This window comes from Ursus arctos, unplaced genomic scaffold (genome assembly GCF_023065955.2).
Source record: "Ursus arctos isolate Adak ecotype North America unplaced genomic scaffold, UrsArc2.0 scaffold_15, whole genome shotgun sequence".
In the NCBI taxonomy this organism is placed as follows: Eukaryota; Metazoa; Chordata; class Mammalia; order Carnivora; family Ursidae; genus Ursus; species Ursus arctos.
Window position 1 is genome coordinate 40,750,891 of NW_026622819.1, and position 20,955 is coordinate 40,771,845.

General features: G+C 57.4%; 2 protein-coding genes across 9 annotated transcripts in view; one reads left to right on the top strand and one right to left on the bottom strand.

Annotated features, from left to right (window-relative positions):
* TCOF1 (treacle ribosome biogenesis factor 1) overlaps positions 1-9,449 on the top strand; it is a 38,098-nt gene extending 28,649 nt beyond the window's left edge. For 4 of the 8 annotated variants that reach the window (XM_026510764.4, XM_057312260.1, XM_057312258.1 and 1 more), the window contains 9 exons: positions 791-924; positions 2,417-2,530; positions 2,897-3,143; positions 3,631-3,713; positions 4,208-4,388; positions 6,216-6,764; positions 7,512-7,609; positions 8,352-8,395; positions 9,030-9,449. In XM_026510764.4, the coding sequence (XP_026366549.2) occupies positions 791-924; positions 2,417-2,530; positions 2,897-3,143; positions 3,631-3,713; positions 4,208-4,388; positions 6,216-6,764; positions 7,512-7,609; positions 8,352-8,378 (1,433 nt within the window). In that variant the 3' untranslated portion in view covers positions 8,379-8,395; positions 9,030-9,449. The remainder of the gene's footprint in view (positions 1-790; positions 925-2,416; positions 2,531-2,896; positions 3,144-3,630; positions 3,714-4,207; positions 4,389-6,215; positions 6,765-7,511; positions 7,610-8,351; positions 8,396-9,029) is intronic. The other 4 variants (XM_048224351.2, XM_026510765.4, XM_057312259.1 and 1 more) reach the window with 2 other exon arrangements.
* A 1,138-nt stretch (positions 9,450-10,587) lies between these two features.
* CD74 (CD74 molecule) lies at positions 10,588-19,422 on the bottom strand. The gene is given in 10 exon segments (XM_026510769.3): positions 10,588-11,178; positions 11,437-11,499; positions 11,966-12,157; positions 13,162-13,246; positions 13,534-13,629; positions 14,307-14,369; positions 14,902-14,981; positions 15,190-15,362; positions 18,984-19,063; positions 19,066-19,422. Coding segments are annotated over 10 exon segments (1,185 nt in total). The 5' UTR covers positions 19,408-19,422; the 3' UTR covers positions 10,588-11,167.
* Positions 19,423-20,955: the final 1,533 nt, after the last annotated feature.

A 20,955-nucleotide genomic window follows, 5' to 3' on the forward strand; every position in this document is an offset into this window, starting at 1 on the left:
TACTGACGTTCTGGAACTGTTAACTTCCCAGACACTGCAGCTGTGTCTGTGTTTTTAGTGAGGCCGTACTGTGCATGTTGCTCTGTAATTTTTACCTGACGGACGGTGACATGATGTATTTACCATGTGATTCCTGCTGGCCCCGGAGCTGTCCTCTGGGTGGCCTTAGCATAGTGTATGTGGGCAGTGCCGAGCCGGAGGAAGCTAAGGGCTTTGCGTGGGGGCTGTGGGGATATCACGAACACAGCGCTACAGCGAACACACGTTACAGCCTTTGCAAGCGACCGTGATATTCTTACGAAGACTCTCTAAAAGCACAGTGAGTCCCATTTGGTGACAGTGCCCCCCACCATTGCCCAGGTAGTGGCGTGGCCAGCTGAGGGGCAGCGTCATCGGACTGAAGTGTGGGGAGGGGCCAGGGAGAAATCCTGGGGTCACTGCCACAGCAGTCCTGTGATTCCCTTGAGCTCGTGACACGGAGCTAGTGACAACTCCTGGCTGCGAGGTTCAGGGAGTGCTTTTTTTTTTTTTTTTTTTTTTTTTGTGAGAGAGAGCATGAGCCGGGGAATCAGGGACAGAGGAAGAAGCAGACTCCCCACCAAGCAGGGAGCCCTGGGGTCATGACCTGAGCTGAAGGTAGAGGCTTCACCGACTGAGCCCCCCAGGCGCCCTCTTAAAAAGGCTTCTGCTACAAATGTCGTGAGCACTGCGCCGCGTCCCCAGGAAGGGCTGATAATTGGAGATTGCTCCTTGTGTGCCCTGACTTGCGCCCCGTCCCGCTCCGTTTCAGCCAGTAGACCCAGCGCGACCGTGCTCTCGGCCCACGCAAGGCCAGCAGTCCGAGCCAGCGCTGTCGGGGCCAGCGGCAGTGAGGCGTCCGGTCGGGCGTCAGAAGGCAAGAAACAGGAGGTGCCCGTCGCTCAGGTACCTGGCAGGCGAGGGGGGGCTGTGCGGGCCGGCGCCCCCAGAAGGAGCCGCCCCCTCGCGGCCCGCGCCTTCCCTGGCTTGGCTGCGGCCCTGACCAGGCTCCCGGATGCCTCTGAGCAGCGAGGAACAGTAGTCTGGGAGCGTGTGGCTCCGCGCGCCCTCGGCAGCCGGTCCAGTGCGGTTGTGCTTTTGGTTTGTGTTCTTTTTCCCCCCCGGTCTGGAAATGCTGTGAACAAACCTTGCCCTTCTTAGCGTGGGTAATGGTGACTTGCTGGCCTTCGCCGTTTTCGGCGTGTTTCTGTTGCGTCTTTGCCTAAATCTACAGCCTGAGCAGGGTAGCGTTAGCGGCGAGCGGCAGAGCCGAGCGCTGCCCCTTGGCAAGACCGCTGAGGCCTGTCCGGGATTAGGCAGGCCCAGAGCCCGGGTCTCCTCACTCCTCACCCAGCTCCTGGGCCATGTGGGTTAGTTTTCCCTTCCCATTGCACCCCGCCCCTCTCTTCTAAGAGGGCAGGAGGGAGCTGGGCACCCCTAGCCCAGAGGGGCTCGTCACGAGCTACAGCCCAAGAGAAGCTTCCTGGGAGCATGGGTGCTGGCTAGCTGTGCTGTGGTCGCTGCGCCCAGCAGCCTGCCTCCGTTCAGCCACTCGGCCGGCAGCCGGTGCTGGGCGTCTGTCCGCGCCAGGCCCTGGAGGTGCCGCGGGAGGACAGCAGGGAGAGTGCTTTCCCTCACGGGCTGTGGAACAAGCAAGCCGAAGAGTGAAGTACTCACCAGCTGGTGGGTGCTTTGAAAGAAACTGAGTATAAGCCAGAGAATAAGGGGGGGAGCTGCTTCGGGAAGGATGGGCCCGAGCGGCCTCCCCAAGGAGGTGACACGGAGGTTAGAGAAGCGGCCAGGCCAGGGCGAGCAAGGGGGTACTCCAGGCTGGGGCACACGGGGTGGGACCCTCTGGGGAAGCACTTGGGCGGGAGAGCCGGACGAAGCAGAAGGCGAGAGGGCCCGGACAGGCCGTGGCGAGGCTGCCCAGCAGCAGAGAGGCAGTGGGGGTGCCTGGAGGTTTTCGGGGAGGCCCCGCCCAGCTCCTTTCCAGTGCCGTCTCCCTGACTGGTGGCGGACGTGGGGAGCAGGAGTGGCGCCGGGGAGACTTTGAGAGGCTGTTGTAGCTACGAGGCTAGAGACTCGTCCCAGGTGCAAGCTCAGATTGAGTTGGGGGGCCTCGGAGGGGACCCGAGCAGCTTCCCTCCCCTGGCTAGAAGCTGTCTTTGGATCCTCTGAGAACGATGTGATCAGCTGATAACCTGAAGCCTGGCCCTGTTTTCTGCCCTGATGGTGGCATTTCGCCCTTGACGATCCGTCAGTCCCTTACTCCAGCCCCGTGACTCCTTGTGCAGATATAGGTCCCCTCCTACCCCAGCCAGGATCTGACCAGAGCCTAGCACAGATGGCATCCTGAGGACCTGCGAGTCTCAGGGCTGCCTGTGGCTGTCCACAGGTGACAAAGAGGAGCCCTGCTCGCCTCCCGCTGACCCAGGCTGCCCTGAAGGTCCTTGCCCAGAAAGCCAGTGAGGCCCAGCCTCCTGCTGCCAGGACCCCGTCTTCCAGTGGGGTGAGCTGGGGAGCCTGGTGGTGGTGGTGGAGCCAGGCCCCATCCTGGAGGGGACAGTGAGCGAGGATGGCAGAGCAGAGAAGGGAGGGCCCAGGCAGGGGCCCAGGTCCCAGCACCAGCACTTAGCCGCCCTGTGACTGGAGCATGCACGTGTCTCTGACCCACACCCCCAGCCTGTGCTGCCCGGCGGAGCGTTTATGGGAGGGCCAAGTGAGGCCCGGGCGTGAAGCCGCAAGCAGGCGCCCAGCCCTGAGGTAACTGGGGTGTTCGGTAGGCACCAAGTCCAAGTTTATTTCCTTTCATTTTTTCTTCTGTTCTCTCTCTCTCTCTCTGTCTCTCTCTCTCTCTCTCTTTTAACGAAATTAGGTTGACGGTGCTCTGGGAACACTCCCTGTGATGAGTCCCCAGAGCGCCCCTGTGCAGGCCAAGGGGACCAACAAGCTCAGAAAGCCTGAGGTTCCTGCAATCCAGCGGGCCACGGCCACTCCTGCCGGACACGCCAAAGCTAAGGCCTCTGACACCTCCAATGACAGTGCCGACAGCAGCGGCAGCTCTTCGGGGAGTGAGGAGGATGCTGACGGGCCCCGGATGGCTCCCTCGGCCCACAGGCCAGGTGAGGGTCCCAGGAGAAGGCTAGGTGGGCCCAGAGCGGGGCCGGGGCTGTCTGGCGGAGCACGAGGCTCCGGCCTCGGCTCTGTGTCTCCACTTGTTCAGAGGCCTGGGCCTAGTCATCCCATGCTGGGCCTCAGTTTCCCCACCTGTACAATCCCATGAGGAGGTTGATCCAAATGATACCAAAGATCTTCTAGCTCTACTGTTTGACCACTGCTGGCTTTTTACTGTCGGGCTCCCATAACTGACCCCCCAGAATCCCAGGGTCGTGCTTCCCGCACAGAAAAGCTGGGAAGTATAAGTCAGGCCTCAGGAATTAGAACGGAAGTTTTGGCGTTCAGGTGTCTTGCTTAAAAGGCTGCAAACAGCCATTGATCTTGGAGGGAGTCATAGGAGCGGTTAAAGCCTTGGGCAGGAGGGTGAGGGTCCAGCGGAAGGCTCAGGCCATCCCAGGGCCTCCCGACAGCTGGCCTGTGCTCCCTCGGTAGGTCCGGCACCCTCCACGACGGAGACCTTGGTGGAGGAGACCACAGCAGAGTCCAGCGAGGACGAGGCGGTGGCACCCTCTCAGGTAACCGCGAGGGAGGGGACTGGCCCCTTGGGGGCCTTGGGGCGGGCACTCGAGGCCACCTGCTGCAGTGTTAGGCCGAGGCCATCCCCCGCGACAGGGCCCTGTGTCTCCCCCCGAGGTTCTGTTTCAGCATAAAGCCATACGTAGTGGACTCCTAGAGCCTGTAGAGAAGGCTTGCCTTGATTCTAGATGAGTCCCAGAAAAAAAGAAATTTTGTAACAGATGGGATTTCTTTAAGGTTATCTTCTGTACATGGCAGGCGCTAGTGATTTTCCATTCGCGTTCGTACTAAGAGACTGTCTTCTTAGATGAGCCTGATGGGAATTTCTATCAATTAAAATAGTGCAGAAGGTACAGAGAAAGGGCTGACGTGCTCCCCGCCTGGCCCAGCAGGGTTGGCCCCATCTTAGGGGCTCCTGGGATAGCTTCCTCAGCAGGCCCGGCACTCAAGGGCGGGGCAGGGTTCTAGCCTCATTCACACTGGGTTTCTTCAGTCTCTCCTCTCAGGTTATGTGACCCCTGGGCCGACTCTGGCCAATTCCCAGGCTTCAAAGGCCACTCCTAGGCCAGACCACAACCCCTCGGCTTCCTCTACTTCCATCACCACAGATGCCTCCAACGGCAAGCAGGAAGTGGAGCCCCGACATGTAGCAGGCACCGTATCCCCTAAAACAAGTGAGTCAAGGGCCACAGGAGACACAGTGGGACATGGAGGGACAAGGCAGTGGGCCCCTTCTTTCTCTCCCTCAGGCACAGTCCTAACCAGTATCGTCCTGTCTGTCACCAGGGCCTCTCCAGGCAAGGCCTGGTGCCCCACGCCCACGTGTCTGGCTCTTAGGATCTGGGCCGGCCGGGAAGTCGGGTTATCCAGCTCTGTGGGATGCTGGCGTGCCTAGTAGGGCAGTCTCTGCCTCAGAGCGGCCTTGGCTCTCCTCCGACTAACCCCGTTGACTTTGCTTTCTAACAAACAGACTCATGGTCTGGGGGGTAGGAGCTCAGGGGGGCTCAGCCAGAAGGCAGGAGCCACTTTCGGAGAAGTCTCTAGCACATGGCAGAGACCCCCGGTGATGGACTGGCTTGTTGTAAAGCCTCAGACCGGACCCTGGCCACGCTGGCCCTCTGTGTCTGAACAACACAGAGCAGGGTAGAGCCATCCAGTGAGAGTCCAGGCGTGGCACACACAGAAAACTGTCACGTGGTGTTTGGAGGGCGGACCGGAATTGCTGAGATCACCCAGCCTGGGGCATCAGCCAGCCAGCGCTGACTTTGCCAGCACTGAGGGACAGGGGTCTCTATTGGGCCCGTCTGGGACAGCTTTGGGCGTTAGACAGCTTTGGTGTTCTGGGGTGTTTGTAGGCAAGAGCGGAGAAGTGGGCTGCGCGGAGGGAGGCTGCCAGTGCAAGCTGCCCTCCTCAGCTTCCCTCTCCAAGCAACCCCTGCCCTTGCCAAGAAGCACCGAAGGGCTGAATTGGGCCTCGGTCTATGCTGGGAACCCCTCCCGCTCCGCCTGCCGTCTGCGCCTCCCCTAGCCCACCCCAGCCCCGTGACGGGGAGCAGGGCCGAGCCACTGGCGCCTTTGGAGCCAGCGTGTAGGCATCTTGTGTCTGTGAGGCCCAGAATGAGTGGAAACCTGCTGAGTCACCTGGGAAGTTAGGGGCAGCACCGGGACAGTGCTGATGTCCCCCCGCACCCCCCATACCCCGTCCTTGGCTTTAGCTGCAGCTCGCCGGTGCTGGGTCAGCAGAAGAGTCATTGCTCACTTTCTTCCCCAGTGTTCTCTGTGAGAGGCGGGTGCGACAGGGAGACATTTTAGAGGGGGCTGTGGACGTTTTTTTTCACACGTGTAGTCAGCACACAATTATCAAAGGAGAGCAGAGGCGTGGAGAATTCTAAACAAAGGCTGCACCAGAAGTCCCTCTGGCAGGCAGCAGACCTGCTTAGTCAGCTGCCACGTGCGTATACACCATGCCCGTCACCCCCAGGCTGCCTTGTCCCCTGACCAGCTTTTATCATAGTCTGTGACGTAGAATAGAGGCCTCACTATTCATCTAAGCCCTTATTTTAACAAATGGAGAGACTGAGGCTGTGAGAGGAGCATGGTCCCACAGCACGCTGTTGGTAGGAGAACGTGGAATTCAAGGCCCTTGCCTCCCAGCTCTGGACTTCTGACTGGACAACACCGTCTCCCTCCTGTCTGACCTTCGTTTTGTTGATGGAGTTCATGCCTTTTCCTTAAGATTCTGGAGTCCTTTTCCATCTCCAACCTGACTTGAGTTTTTAGTGCAAGGAGATGAAAGAGCTAAGTTAAAGGAAAAAGCTAAGTTAGAAGCTGCTAGAAAGCTGAGGCAGGAGACCGGATGGGGCAGAGTGACTAATGGGCCACCCTTTTCCTGTCTGTACCATTGTCGGAGGAGGTTAGCTGTGTCCCTAGACCCCCCTTGGCTCTTACATGGTGAGCCTGTTTCTCTCCCCAATGCGTGACCCCATGTGCTCTCTCCACAGGCAGAAGAGAGGCTCATCCCATGCCTCAGAAGCCCCGGAAGGCCAAGAAGGAGGCCGGGAGCCCCCAGGCCTCCATGCTGGCACTGCAAAACGACATCAGCCGGCGCCTCCTGAGCGAGCCCTGGCCCCTGAACGAGGCGCAGGTCCAGGCCTCCGTGGTGAAGGTCCTGACGGAGCTGCTGGAGCAGGAGAGGAAGAAGGCCACGGACGCCGCCAAGGAGAGCGGCAGGAAGGGCCGGCTGGGCCGCAAGCGGAAGCTGTCTGGGGACCAGACGGCCGCCAGAGCCCCCAAGAGCAAGAAGAAGAAGCAGCTGGTGGCCGGGGGAGGCGGGGAGGGTGGTGGCTCGCCAGAAAAGGCCCTCAGGACTCCCAAGGCCAAAGCCAAGAGAGACGGAGCAAGTGGTAACATCAAGGAGAAGAAGGAGAAAGAGTCTCCTGGCTCCCGAGGGGCCAAGGAAAAGCCTGAAGGGGAGCCAGGGACACTGAAGGTTGAGGGCGGAGACCAAGGCAACCCAAAGAGCAAGAAGGAGAAGAAGAAATCCGACAAGAGTAAGTGGCCGGCGAGCCGCAGCCTGGAGCAGGCTTCTGGGCGCAGGCCGAGAGCCCCGGTCAGCACGCCATGGGCGGGGGGACGCTCAGTGGGCATAGAAGGGAAAGACTACGAGCTGGTTTGTCTGGGGCGGGGGCATGGTGGTGGCGGAGCCAGAGCTGGATCCCGGAGCTCCTGGGCTGACCTGCTGGGGACATGGGGACATGGGGCTGCAGGGTGCGGCCTACACGCAGGCCACTGGAGCTCGCCCACAGCGGGCGGCCAGTTTCACGCGCACTTCAGCCTCCTGCTTCTGCGGCCCAGGCCCCTAGATAGCAGGTTCCCCTCGGAGCTCACGGTAGCTGGCCCTTCCTGAGCTCTGCACTAGACTCCACAAGCCCTGAACCTCCTTTCTTCCAGCCCTGTCTATACCTTAGGCGATAGTCCTGTTTACAGGTAGAATGTAACTTTGTAAAATAAATGTGTGTAAGTTTTAAACAGTGAGTTAAAGAAAAATAGTAGTAGTCCAGGTCGCCTGTGGATGGGGCAGAAATCATGAGGCAAGCCCCATGGGCTCTCAGACCAGGGCAGGTGGTCACAGAGGCCTGGGGCCTGTGTTTTGATGGGTCCCCACAGAGTGGAGAGAACTGGGGACCTGGCATTGGGAGGAGTGGTTCTAGGATCCCTCGAGACGAGCCCTGTCTCTTGACATTAACACCAACCCCACCATGCTTCTGTTACTTAGGGGGTTTACGTTCTTTCCTTAGAGAAAAAAGACAAAGAAAAAAAGGAAAAGAAGAAGAAAGTAAAAAAGGCCTCAACCAAAGACCCTGACTCACCATTCCAGAAGAAAAAAAAGAAAAAGGTAGCGTGAGTTCCTGAGGGGTCTCCAGCCAGAAGAACCCAGACGCAGCCCCCAGGGTGAATGTGATGAGCTCCGTCCTGTGTGTGTCAGCGTCCTGGTGGGGCGGGCCAGACCTGGTCCCTGCCCCCTATCCATTCTCAGGGTCCAGGGGTTGGGGGCTTGTGAACTGTGACACACTGGAGAAGATGGGTGGAAGGCAGGTACCACCTGCGGGGAGGACATGGTCTGTGTGTGTAGAAGCCACGGGAGTGACCCTGTCTTTATCTGTGAGGTGGAAGGATGTTCTTGGGATGGGTGAAGAAAGGAGAGCCCCAAGGTGGGGGGCAGGGAGGCCAGCCAGGCAGGCTGAGGTGAGAGGAGACATTCCCTGGGATGTGTGTACCCCAGCTGGTGGGGTATCCCCGCCACAGAAACACACCCCTCCGCTTTATGGCTTCCAAAGGCTGATCACCAGAATAGGGGGGCCTCCACACCTTACGTGGTGCAGTTCTCACGTGGCCAGCGGGGCCTCAGCTGTGTTCAGAAAAGCTGAGCATCTGTTGGCTTCCGTGTCCTGGGCTCCTTCCTGGACAAATGGGGTCCCATCCCTGCCCTTGGGGATCCCTTTATACCCAATATCTGTTCTGGGCGAGCTGCGAGTCGTCAGTAGAGAACCGTCACATCGCTCCTGGGTGTGGGGCGTGGGCAGCGTGGGCGGCAGGGCTGCTTCAGTTACAGGGGCCTCGTACTTCTCTCCTCACAGAAGAAGACAGCAGAGCAGACTGTCTGAGGGGCACACGGCGACAGGTATGATGCCTGGCCCGGGGATCCCGCTGACCTCCCCTCTCTGGTGAGGGTGGGAGGGTAACTAGCATCTGTCCTCGTCGCGGGGGCCAGGCAGCGGGAAGGAGCGGGGGCTGGAGAAAGTGGTTCAAGGTCAGTGGGGCCAGTGAGGCGATGCCAGAAGTCAGAGCTGCAGAATTAGAAGAATCCAGAACAGTGCCTCTTTGTAGAGGAGGATGAGGCTCGAGGTCAAGTACAGCTCGGTCTCTCCCCACCACTGTCCGCTTTCTCTTCCTTGTGATTCTGTATTTGAGGGCGTTCCTCGTGGGGAGGAAGATGGTTTCCGCAGGATAAGCCGTTCCGATGGAGCTGTGCTGTCCGGGTGGTGGTGCAGGGGCTGATGGGGCCCCAGCAGCCACCAGCCTCCTGGAGTTGGGGGGCACAGAGCCTGCCTGGCTGGCGGCGAGGATCCAGTGGAGTGCTGAGACGCTCAGCCCCGTTCCTGGGACCCGTCCGTGCTCACGTGTCCGTGGTGGCCCGTGCTCCTCCCCTGGATGTGTTTCCTTCACCCAGGGATTTCTTAGCCAAGTGGTGACCAGCCCCATGCCTCTGCCCGCCATGGGTTGGAATTGAACCTTTAACTTCCCTCCCTCTGCAGAAGAAGCCAGCCAGCCGCAGTGCCCGTGCTGGCTGAGCTAGTGAGCCCTGCAGAGAGGCTGGTCCGAGGAGGAGGAGGAAAAGCATCCGGCTCCAGTGACTGGCACTCACCGACTCCGCGTCTGACTTCTGTCCTGACACAGAATGCTTCATAGAGATGTGTACAGTATATATATATTTTTTTAAGTGACTTGCCCCTCCCCCTTCAAACCCGACGTGCCCAGAGGCCTCAGGACTTTCCACCTCTTGGCCCTGCAGACCTAGCAAGGCCCAGCCTGCAGCTCCTTCCACATCTCTGGTATCTGGTTGATGCTGAGGCTTTGTCCTCTGTCAGTTTTTCCCTGTTTTGTTTGTGGTTTTTTGTAACAACTTCAGAAAATAAAAGGCTTGAAGGAAAGGTGCGAGTTCCCAGCACATCCAGGACAAACATTTTGCAGTTGACTTATTCTGGGAGGGGAGAGTCTGGCTGACACCTGGAGGTGAGCAGACCACCACTCAGCATTTGTTCTTGACGACACATCAAGGCTCTGGGACGCTGTGGTGAGTGGAACGGACAGGTTGCCAGAGAACGAGACTCTGCGAAGGTGCCGCAGGTGCTGAGTCAGCGTGGGGAAGGCTTCCTGGAGGAGATGGCATCTCCGCTCGGGGGGACCTCGTGCATCGTCACAGGTGGTTTGTTAGGGAGGGCCAGGGAAATATCCAGAGGCAGGAAATGGAAGAGGGGTGGTGGGGGATGACTGTCCGAGCCACCGTTTGAAGTTAGGGTGTGAGCCGGAGGCAGGCCCTGTCGAGGAACCTGGTAGAGACTGGGTACCGCGGGCAGAGCGGGAGCGGGAGTACCAGTTAGGACGGAGGCGCCTCGTGGCCGGGCAGTGTAGGTTCTCGGACGATGAAGGCAACAAACGTGTGAACTCCAGAGATAAGTCAGGGGGACGTAGCTCCAGGACGCGGTGAGGGCGGCAGCGCCGTTGCCCAGAGCAGCGTGAGCGCTAGAGGACGTGGAGCTTTCTCGCCAAGGCCTCGAGCCTTCTGCTAGTGAGAGTAAGAGGCCGGGTGGAAGAGGAGCGTGCTGGGCTGGGGGTCTTGGAGACTCAGGTTGGCATCTGGCTGCACCCTGCACTCAGGGCCCTGCCCCATATTGGCTTCTCTCCCCTCCTGGAACAGGTCCGGTCTACGTAGGGCCTTCCTGGTAGTGCCCCCTTCCTGGTAGTCCCGACACTGGGGCCTTGTGCCACTGCCGCCTGTCCTCACACTCCCGCTGTTCTTAGTATAGAAATAACGGGCATCTGGGAAAGTGGAAGTTGAATCAAGAGGAACTTACACTGAGGCTCTTGCCCATAGTTGTTTATTTCTTTTGGGAAGTAGAGTATGCCTGTGCGTTACCATGGGAACCAAGCATGGCTGTGTCCAAAGAGTGCCTCCCCACAGCGCAGCCGGGCCCCACGGCATCGGGTTGGGCTCCCTGGGCTGTGCCCTCCCACCCAGACTGCTGGATTCAAGGTCTCGGTCACTCCTTGGGGTCCACGAGCCAGATCCCAACAACAGTCAGGAGCCAGATGTGTTCTATTACTACCTTTTATTCTCACAGAGCAGCGGCCCTGAGGGCCAGTGACAAGCTTGGCTGCACAGAGGGGAGGGGGTTTGGCATAAGTGAGGGCATTGTGGAGAGGCTGGTCCTGGGTGGGTGCTGCTGGAGAGGGGAGCTAAATAGGCTAGAAAGGCAAGGCCCAAAGGGCAGGAACAGCTAACGTGTTGGGGGTGGGGCAGCACTGTCCCCTCTCCCTGCACCTTCCATCTCATCTGTGGGCCTGGATCTTGGGGCTCCATGTTGGAGGCTGAAATGGGGATCAGCCGAGCTCCTGGTCTTCCTCCTTGGGCCATTCGTTCCTCAGATGGATGGGGCGTGGGGCAGCAGGGCCCTCCTGCGTCGTTAAATCTGCACCACTCTGATGTGACTTGGGTCTAAGGATGGTGGAGAGCCAGGTGCCAGGGTGTCGTGGAAGGAGGCACAGAGTGGGAGACAGTGGGGGAGCAGTGTAAAAGGGAAGGAAATGGGGGGCTAGGGTTGGGGGTAGAGGGGAGCAAGGAGGCAGTGGCCATGCGGGGCGGGCTGCGTGCCGGCGTCTGCATCTGCTCTTCTCAAATGCCCGCTACGGAGAAGAGAAGCAGCAGGTTAGGGTTGGGGTCATCTGTTGTCCCTGCCCCTTCCCAGCATCCTGGGATCTTAGAGCAGTTGAGGACTCCCCACCCCCACAGCCCCTAGTCGTGGTCCTCGGGTGTGAAATGGATGTTCTAGGGACGTTGGAGGATGGCCCAGGGTCACGCTACGCCAGCCCTCTGTCCATGAGGGATTCAGCCCCTCGGGGGATAAGCTGCTGGGGCCCGATGACCCCTGCAGGGGCCCTTACCTTGGCCCAGGTCCGGCTTGGTCATGCCCAGTCCGGATGACAGGTCTTCCAGGTCCAGCGGCTCTGCAAGGGAGCAGCAAGGCCATGTGTCACTTGGCAGTCCAGCCGCCCACACCCACGGGCGAGGGGCCGGGGTCATTCTCGCCAGCCTAGCCTCCAGCCTCGTGCCCGCGGGAGCAGGACGCTTGTTGGATGGCAGCGACAAGGCGTGCTCGGGGCAGGCCGAGGGAGGAGTGCTGTGCGAGAGCGGAGGGCCTGTAGGAGCCCCGGCTGTCCCGCGGGTGGCGCCCGGCTGCGCGAGCGTCACAGAGGAAGGACGAAGGACAGGTGAGGGAGGAGGTGAGTGGATGTAAGGAGAGAAAGGACCGAGGGACAAACTGATGAGTGCACAGGTGGTGGAGGACATGCATGGACAAGGGCGGCTGAGTGGCTGCCCCCTCGGAGCCGAGTGGCCCGGCCCCATGTGTGCCGGGAGGGCCTCTGCAGTCCTGCTCCTTCGGCGCTCCCTGGCCGCGTAGGCAGTGCTTACCACTGCAGTTGTGGTGCCCGCGGCTCCTGGTGTGGGGGACCTCGGTGCCGTTGGGGAAGACGCACCAGCAGTAGCCAGTGCTCCCAAAGCACTGCAGCGGCTTATAGTCGCCGTTCTCGTCGCACTGGGGCCTGAACGTGCCAGGGTGGACGGCGGGGACGCGGCTGACCTCCTCCTGGCACTTGGTCAGTACTGAAGCGACAGGCATGGTGAAGACAGTGAGTGAGCAGACCCTGCGCCGGAAGCTCCGCAGAACCAGAGATCCGCATACCACGGCTGGGGCCTGATGCCTTCGGCCCCGTGGCTGTGCTCACTATCCCTGGCACAGATGGGGAAACTAAGGCCTGGACCAACAAGCTGTGAGATCGAAGAGGAAGTGCATGGCCACACTAACTTCTCCCAGAGCTTGATGGTTTCTTCTGACACTCCGTGCCTATTAAAGTGTAGAATTGTGCCTGTGATTCTTATTTCTAGGGAAAAGCAATGGGCATCTTGGGAAGTCTGAGCCTCTGTTACTGGAGTTATCCAAGTACAAATGGGGCTTCGAGCATGTTGTAGAGGGATACAGACAACCGCTGGGAGTTGGTCACGATGGCGTCGCAGGTGGCTTTTACAAATCTACGTTTAGAAAACCGGAGGCCTCGGGTGGGGTGGGCCATTGATCTTCCACGTCCCAAACCGAAGCCCAGAGGGAAGACCCCTGCCCGAGCTGCATGACGGATGAGCGCCAGGATGAAGACAGGGCACTCTGAGGCTCTCAGGCTGAAAATCCTAGCGTACATGTCCCCAAGACGCAAGAACCCCAAAGTCCTCTCGTCTGGCATGTACTGGCTGTGCGAGCTCGGGGGGCCCTCTGCAGCTGGGGTCGCGAGCCCTGCCCGGCCCCCTCACTAAAACCTGCGCGGGGTTGCGTGGAGAAGGTCACTGTGATGACTCCTGGGATGTGTCAGGCCGTTTTGCTCCAGGCCCACGTGTGCAGTGCGACCCTCCGCGAGGGAGGGCAGCCTCTAAAGGGAGTCTGAGGAGGAGCCGCCAAGCCCAGAAGGAACAGGCAGGAGAGACAGGAGTGAGAGTCGAGAGAGACTGGGAGAGTCCCAGTGCTGGGATCTGGGAGGGCTCTAGGTCCTAACTTCTGCAGCTCCCAGAGAGCCCCAAGGGAGCTTCCAGAAGCCCTGGCATCCCAAGACTCCCCATACCTTTTAGTGGAACCTCGGGCTTATCCTCCAGGGAGTTCTTGCTCATTTCAAACAGGAGCCACTGATACATCCAGTTCTCGAAGACCTAACGGGATAGAGGCAAGCGGTCAGGCTCCGACCCTGTCTGACTTCGCCCCTGGGCACGGACGTGGAGGGTCCGACAGGGACCCAACACCCCAGAGTCCAGCGGCAGCCAGGTTCCCTCTTAGAGACCTGTAGGGTCTGGTCGAGGCGGTTCCGCCTTCACGTCTGCGGCTCTGTTGGCGCGCTGTGTCTCGCTTCCGAGCCCGGCTTCCCCGGCCCACCCCTTACACTCCTCCCAGCCCTGTGCGAGGTGTCAGAGGAGAGGGAGCGTGCGGGAAAGCTGCCGACCTTCCAATCCAGGGTCTCCATGGTTTTCTTCAGGTGTTTCAGGTTCTCTGGGAAGCTCCCCTTCAGCTTCGGGTACACCTTCAGGGGGTCAGCTTCCTGTGGGGGAGCAAGGCAGGAAGGAAGGTCTAAAAAGAGCTCTCTGGCAGGCACGGTGGAATGTGCCACCCGCGTTCCCCTGGATCTCTGCCGTAATGGAGCCAAGGACGGGGAGGCAGCGAGGGCCTTCCAGCGGCACGGCTATAGGGTCCCAGGGCTGGGAGCTCGGCGACCCAGGTTCCAGGCCTGGTTCTACCCGTAACCCACCGTCTTCTACTTGCAGACTCCTACTCATCCTCCAGGTCTCCCCTCCTCACCACCCCCTCCCATCCCCCCACTCAGTTGGGTCCCCTGCTGCTTTCCTCTGCATGTCCCTTATCCCCTGGTCCCTTGTCTATCTCCCCTGTTAGCCTGGGACCCCCGTGCGGTTGGAAGCAGAGTCTGATTGCTTCCCAGTGGGAGCCCAGTGCACGGTGCCGGCTGCAGAGTAGACATGCAGCAGAAACTTGGGGAGGAAAAACGGGCATCTTGAGCAAGTCCCTTCTGGGCTTTGGGCCTCATGCTCCACCTCAGACACTCAAAAAAGCGGCGGGCAGGGCTAGACGGCATCGGACAGGTAAGGGGCACGCCGGCGTTCCTTGGCTAATCCGGTGAGCCCGGAAAGGTGCAGGCCTTGGCGCACGCTGTCGCAGGAACCCTGGGTGGGCAGGCAGGGCCACTCGTGGGGTCCCACTCACCAGAAGCATGTGCATCACGTGGTCCTGTGTCATGTTGCCATACTTGGTGGCGTTCTGCACGGGCTGTGGAAGGAAAGAAACGGGGGTTACCAGTACCCACAGAGGAGGGTCCCTGGGACAGAGCCAGCAGCTCCGGGTCTGGGTAAGAGTCCGGGCTTCCAGGTGCTCCACAGGAACAGGCCTGCCTCGGCCCCTCGGAGTAGGAGCCCAAGGGGAGCTCAGGCACGTCCCTTTACTGTGCCAACGTCCTCAGTGGTCAAAGCCGCATAAGCTTCCCTGCCCAGGGCTTCGTGGGCAGCGGACTGTTTTATGACAGAAACGTTACCCCTATAGGACATCAGGGCTTTGAGAAGGGAGGGGCCGTGATGTGCTCTGGGAAACCTGAAGCATTTTGTAAACGGCCCAGGGTCGGCCCGAGAGGCTCGCTCCTCCCCCAGCCCGGGAACCCTCTTCTTCCTAAGGCAGGCCTCTCCTCCCCCAGGAGCTCCCCCACCCTCCCCAGCTGGGCTTTTCCTGGCTCAGCTGTCCTCCCCTGGCCCTCGGCCCCTGCCCTCCACCCAGGCCCCCCCGGCCCACGCCCTGGGGTTGTCCTTACCCCCTGGAGCAGGCCTGACATGGGCAGCGCCTGCATCAGCATGGGGGTGGCGACCCTCATCTTGTTCAAAGGCTTGGAAGCTGTGGGAACAGGAGGGACAGTATGAGGGTGGCCCCAGTGCCCAGGGAAGAGAGTACACAGACTGGGGCCCAAGATCTCAAACCCAGCGAGGAGGGACTGGAATTCCAGACCCAAGGGAGAAGACAGGGGGCCCAGCTGGGTGCAGGAATGGGGTCTCGAGGGAAGGATGGCTGGTGGGGGACGTCAGGAGGGAGGTGGGGCACGCACGCTTGGGAAGCTTCATGCGCAGGCTCTCCAGCTGCAGGTTCTGTGAGGTGACCGTGAGCTTGTCCAGCCGGCCCTGCTGCTGGTACAGGAAGTAGGCGGTGGTGGCCTGGCCGGCCAGGAGCAGAGCCACCAGGACAGAAAAGCCTGTGTACAGAGCTCCTCGGCTGCACTTGCTGTTGGGGGGAAGGAGATAGGTCAGAGGAGGGGCCACAGAGGCGGCTGCCCCAAGGACTGACTGAGAGCGGGGGAATGCCCCCCATTTCCGTCAGCCCCTCCCCCACCTCAGCTACCCCTTACAAACACACAGCACAGACAGCAAGTGCCTGTGGACACACAGCTCGAGGCCTCCCCCCGCCCCACGGTTCCAACCACTGCTGCTCCTACAGCCGTCCCGAGCTGGAGTCCTCCTGCTTTAGTCCTCCTAAATCCTACCGCTGCTCCTGGACCTAGGATGAGGGGGGAAGAGCCAGGGACAAGTGCCTTGTCCTTTCTGGGCCTCGGTGCCACCTGTGCAACAAGGGCTTGACATGGAGGGTCTCCCCAGTTCTTTCTGCCAGGGGGTCTCCCGAGGATCTCACAGCCCCCTCCCCTTGCTCTCAAAGGGAAGGGGGTTTTCACCCCCCGACCTACCCAACCCCTTCAGTGAAATCAGAGAAAAGGGAAGGAAGTGGGCCCTGGACGGCAGTGCGTGTGGCCCACCTGAAAACGAGAAGTGAGGCCTTGACATTTCAGGAGCAGGCTGGGGGCAGTGGAAAATGTCAGACAAGCATAGTCAGGCACCACCCCCTCTGGGGACACATCCTCACTCCACACTCTCTGTGTCTTTGAGCAAGTCTCTGCCATTCTCTGGGCCTGTCATGTGGGTGCCTCTCACCTCAGCAATTCTAGGATTTGGTGGTTTTCTTCTTTGAGGTAAGATCTGACTGTGACTACAGAAGTATTTCAGATGGTGCTATTCACCTGGGGGATTTCAGTAGGAGTATGGTGCCTGAGCCTGTGCGACTGGGAGAATGTCTCACATTCTTTCAATGAGTTGGCTGCACAGGGAGGGGTGGTCAGACCTCAGTCCTTGGAGCTGTTGGCCTTGGATACAGTTTTGGAAGCACATGAACGTGTCACAGCTTAGGGAATATAAGGATCCTGCCCCAGGACCCTGAGAGTTCCTGGCCTGTTTTCTCCCACCTCACCCCAGGGGTGGGACTACCAGAACCCCACTGGAAACTGTCAGCATGAGACTGCACCCTGCTTACTCCAGGAACCAAACCACAGTTTAGGAAACTCCAGGAGACCCTTCTGCCTAGTAACTCATGACATCACACACATAGCTCATTCTCATTGGCTCTCGGCTTGCCAGTCCTCTACATGTTCTGGGCCAAGGTCCAGCACAAAAGATTGTTGTTCTGTTAGGAGAAAGCAAAAATCCTGCGTGGGGAAAAGGAGGAGACCAGACAGGAGGGGAAAACAAGTACCACTTCTTGGCCTTCTCCTGGAACAGGGGTGGCCCGGCTTCTGTGAACGTCCACCCCAGCCTGGGTCATGCCTGGGTTCAAGCTCTCCAGCCCGTTATCTACACTGCTCACCCCTTCTGCAACCCCACACCCACCTCGTCCCAGTTCTACCTTCCACTATACCTTCTCTGAACCTCAGTTTCTCATAAAGCCCAAGAATCTACAGTCGTAGTGGAGATGAGACCTGAAGTGGATCCTGGCTCTGCCACCCCCTTAGTTCAGGGAGCAGAGGCAAGTCAACCCCTCTGAGTAACCTGAGTTAGGAACAGCTACTCAAAGGGTTGTTAAGATCACGAGAGTAAAGCTCTTGGCCCCATACCTAGGTACACAGCACTGAGTACTGTTCTCAGGGGATAATAGTTAACTTTAGCGTCTGGCTTCCTTCCTCTTTCTGCCTCTTGAATGCAGGTCCCCTGGTTCTGGATGACTGCCAAATCTTGCCACCACTCTCTTCATTTCCTCCTTTCCACTGCCTCCTTCTTGAATAAATAATAATAATAATAATTGGCTGAAGTCAGGAGCTAACCAGAATTAGCAGGAAGCGTGATACAAATGTTGTGAGGCAGAGTGTTCACAAAGGGGTCTGAGGAACAGGCTCAAGGCTGGAATGGACTGCGCACAGGGCCAGGGCCAGTTTCAGAAGCAGTCAGTGAACTAAACGGAGAGCCAGGCAAGGATTTGAGGAGGGGGCACCCTCTCTGTACACTGAACTTGCACGAGGTCTGCGATTCACGGGGTGACCCTCCCTCCCCTCTCTGCAAACCCTGACTCTAGAAGGGGGCCAGTGGTAGAGTGAGTTCACACTTCGAAATCAGGCTAGTCCTGGATTCAAATTCTGACTCCAATACTCACTAGCTATGATAACTTCGGTAAGCTGCTAACTAACAAAGCCTCAATTTTCTCTTATGGGGATAATAAAAGTGCCGGACTTACAGGGTTACTGTGAGAGTTAGGGTTGGGTCTAGCACATAACTAATCATAGAATTACTAACCCTGGCTGAGGACTGGTGACAGGTAGTCAGTGAAAGGGAGCTATTATCATGACTAGTGTCATCATTGTTTTTATTATTACTGAGACCCAGAGAGAAGTAGCCATTTGTCCAAGTCACATGTGACGGCAGCAGAACCTGGACCAGAATCTAGCCCTCACAGGAGAGTCAGCCCTCCTAGGCCTGGGATTCCTTGGGATTTTCACTGGAATGTTCTAATGGTCTCTATCTGGTCACACCTGTCCCCCAGAATGCAGTTCCTCATGACATCTCTGAGCGTCTCTCCCAAACTCCTCTCTGCCTGGCAACAGCTGACATCATAGCTCTGAGTCCCTATAATTTGCAAATTACTTTTTTTTTTCAAAGATTTTTAAGTCTTCTCTACGTCCAACATGGGGCTCAAACCCACAACCCTGAGATCAAGAGTCCCATGCTCTACTGACTGAGCCAGCCGATTACCCCAATTTACAAATTACTTTTTGAAGATTGGGGAGAGAGGGCCCATGGGGTAGCTGCATTCTAACCCCCTTTCTTTCTTTCTTTCTTTCTTTCTTTCTTTCTTTCTTTCTTTCTTTCTTTCTCAGGGAAACACCTGGATGAGACAATCCTGGGGCTGGGAAAGGGGTCCCAGGGTCCTCTGGATGGCTGCACTGGTCCCTTGCAGCAATGGAGAGGGACAGAGGCAGGGCATGACCCACGTCAACCTTCAGTCCCTTCTAAAAATTTAGCTAGAGCCCCCGTTTGCCTTTTTCTGACTCCTCCCGTCATCTCTCAATCCCTCCCGCAATGGCGGACGTGTCCATCCACTCTACAAACACCTGTGACCACGCTCCCCGGTACAAACGCATACACCTATCCATGGGGACGAGGGAGAAACTCCACTGTGAAGAGCAGCTGCTACCATCCTCTCTGAGAAACTCTGCTTCTCCATCTAGGATCCATAACATTTTCCAAATCTAGTCCAAGCTTTGTAACCCAGGATTCGCGGTCCAGCTTCAGGGGGTCTGTGAAGTCCCTGATAGAGTGTGAATGTCTAGGGGGAGAATCCGGAGCTCTCTTGTGATTTTGAGAACAGAAGTGTATCATGCAAAGAAATTTAAAACTCCTGCCATAGAGAAGCTCCCTCATTTTACTGGCGGGAGAAGCCCAGAGCAGGCCAGAGACTTGCTCAAAATCCCCCAGGGTCAGGGCCTGAATCCATCTGTCCTGTGGCTCCCTGCCCAGTGCTCCTCCCGCGGCACCCGGGCACGTCTGTGTGGTCCAGGATTTGTGCGCTCCCTCTGCAGCTCACACATACCTCTCTGGGGCACCAGGGCGCTGGCCCAGCATGGGCAGCTGCTCATGGTTGGAGATAAGGTCGCGCTGGTCTTCCATGGTTCTGGCCTCTGGTCTTCCCCACACTTTCTGCTGCTGCTGCTGCTGCTGCTGCTGCTACTGCCGCTGCCGCCGCCACCTGGGTGTCTGGGACCCTGCACCCCTGGTTTACCTCTGAAGTTGGAGCTGAGGAGGAATCTGATTTGTCCACCGGAGGCCACTCCGCCCACCTGGTAAAAGTGGAAGTGAAAATCACAAAGCTGGAAATACCCCCACTTGGGCAAAGCTGCCTTTAACAGGGCAGGATGGGGAGGCGGGGGCTCCCCAGACAGGTAGAAAGGCCGGCATACTTTCATTGGCTGCTCAGGGCCCTCATCACTTGTTTCCGGGCAGACCTTTGGATTCATAAGGCACTTTGGATATTTCGAGAAACAGGCAAACATTCACTCCCTAGATGGGAAATCACTTTGAAACAGAAAATGTCTTTGTCTTCCCTGCTCCCCCACTGGTGAGTGGGTGCAGAAGGTGGGGGGGGCGGTGATGGGCTCAGTGTTCCCCATGGCTCCCTTCTAACTTGACCATTTTATGAACCTGAGTCCAGAGTTCTAAGGCTCTGGTACTAACATTTGCTGCCACTTACTAAGCTTTCCTCTGTGCCAGGCACCATGCTAATTGTTTTACATGCTTTGTTTCATTGAATCTTTAAAGTGACCCTTTGAGTACTGTTTTATTTCATTATGTCCATTTATAGGTAGGGACACTGAGGCTTTGAGAGGCTCTGCGCTTGCTCGGGATCATGCATCCCAGAAGTGGGGACTCCGTGGTTTTAACCACTCTGCTCCTGGGCATGCTGATGTCCAAACCATGTGGTTCAAATTCAGGACAGTGGGGGCCTCTGCGGAGGGCCTGGTAAGGGTAACCCAAGGGAGATTTAACTATGTTGGCAAGGTTTTATTTCTCACTATCTTGTGGCTTACCTACCATATTTGTTTTATCAATCTTTATGTCTTTTATGTATTTCAAAATTTACATTAATTTTTTTTTGTAATTTTAGAAATTTTTAATTTAAAAACTTTGTGGTCTGGGCACCTAGGTGGCTCAGTTGGTTGGGCATCTGCCTTCAGGTAGTGATCTCAGGGTCCTGGGACTGAGTCCTACACCGGGCTCCCTGCTCCAAGGGGAGTCTGCTTCTCCCTCTGCCTCTGCCTCTCTCTCGCTGTCTCTCATGAATGAATAAATAAAATCTTAAAAAAATAAATAAAAGCTTTGTGGTTTGAAGATTCAATGAGTCTTAGATGTCAAGAATCAAGGGGAATAGTATATGTATTTTGAGGGGAGGGAAAAAAGCAGACACGCCCTTCGATGCACCAGACCTGAGTTCAAATCCCAAGTCAGAAAGCCCCTACCTAGCCCCATGGCCTGGGCCAGCCCCTGGACCTTTCTGAATTGGTTTTCTCCTTGGGAAAGGAAGGACAATAATACTAAACTTGCAGAGATATAAGATTAAATAAGCATTTAGCACAGGTCCTAAATAGGCATTTAGGAGATGCTCAAGGAATGAAACTGTTACTCAAATATTTACCAGATATTTTCTGGATAATCAAGACAAATGAGATCATGTATCCGTACAAACTTGAGCACAAATATTCATAACAGCCCCCAACTGGAAACGACCCAAATGTCCATCAACAGGTGACTAGAAAAACAAACTGTGGTTCATCCATACAATGGAATAAAAAGGAATGAACTATTGATACTCATACCACCTGGATGAGTCTCAAAATAATTATGCTAAATGAAAGAAGCCAGAACAAAAGAATATATACTGTATGATTCCGTTTAGATAAAATTCTAGGAAATGCAAACTAATTTACAGTGATAGAAAAGAGATGAGTAGTTGGGGGTGGAGGGCAGTGCAGGAAGGGACAAAAAGGAAGGATGACAAAGGGGCACAA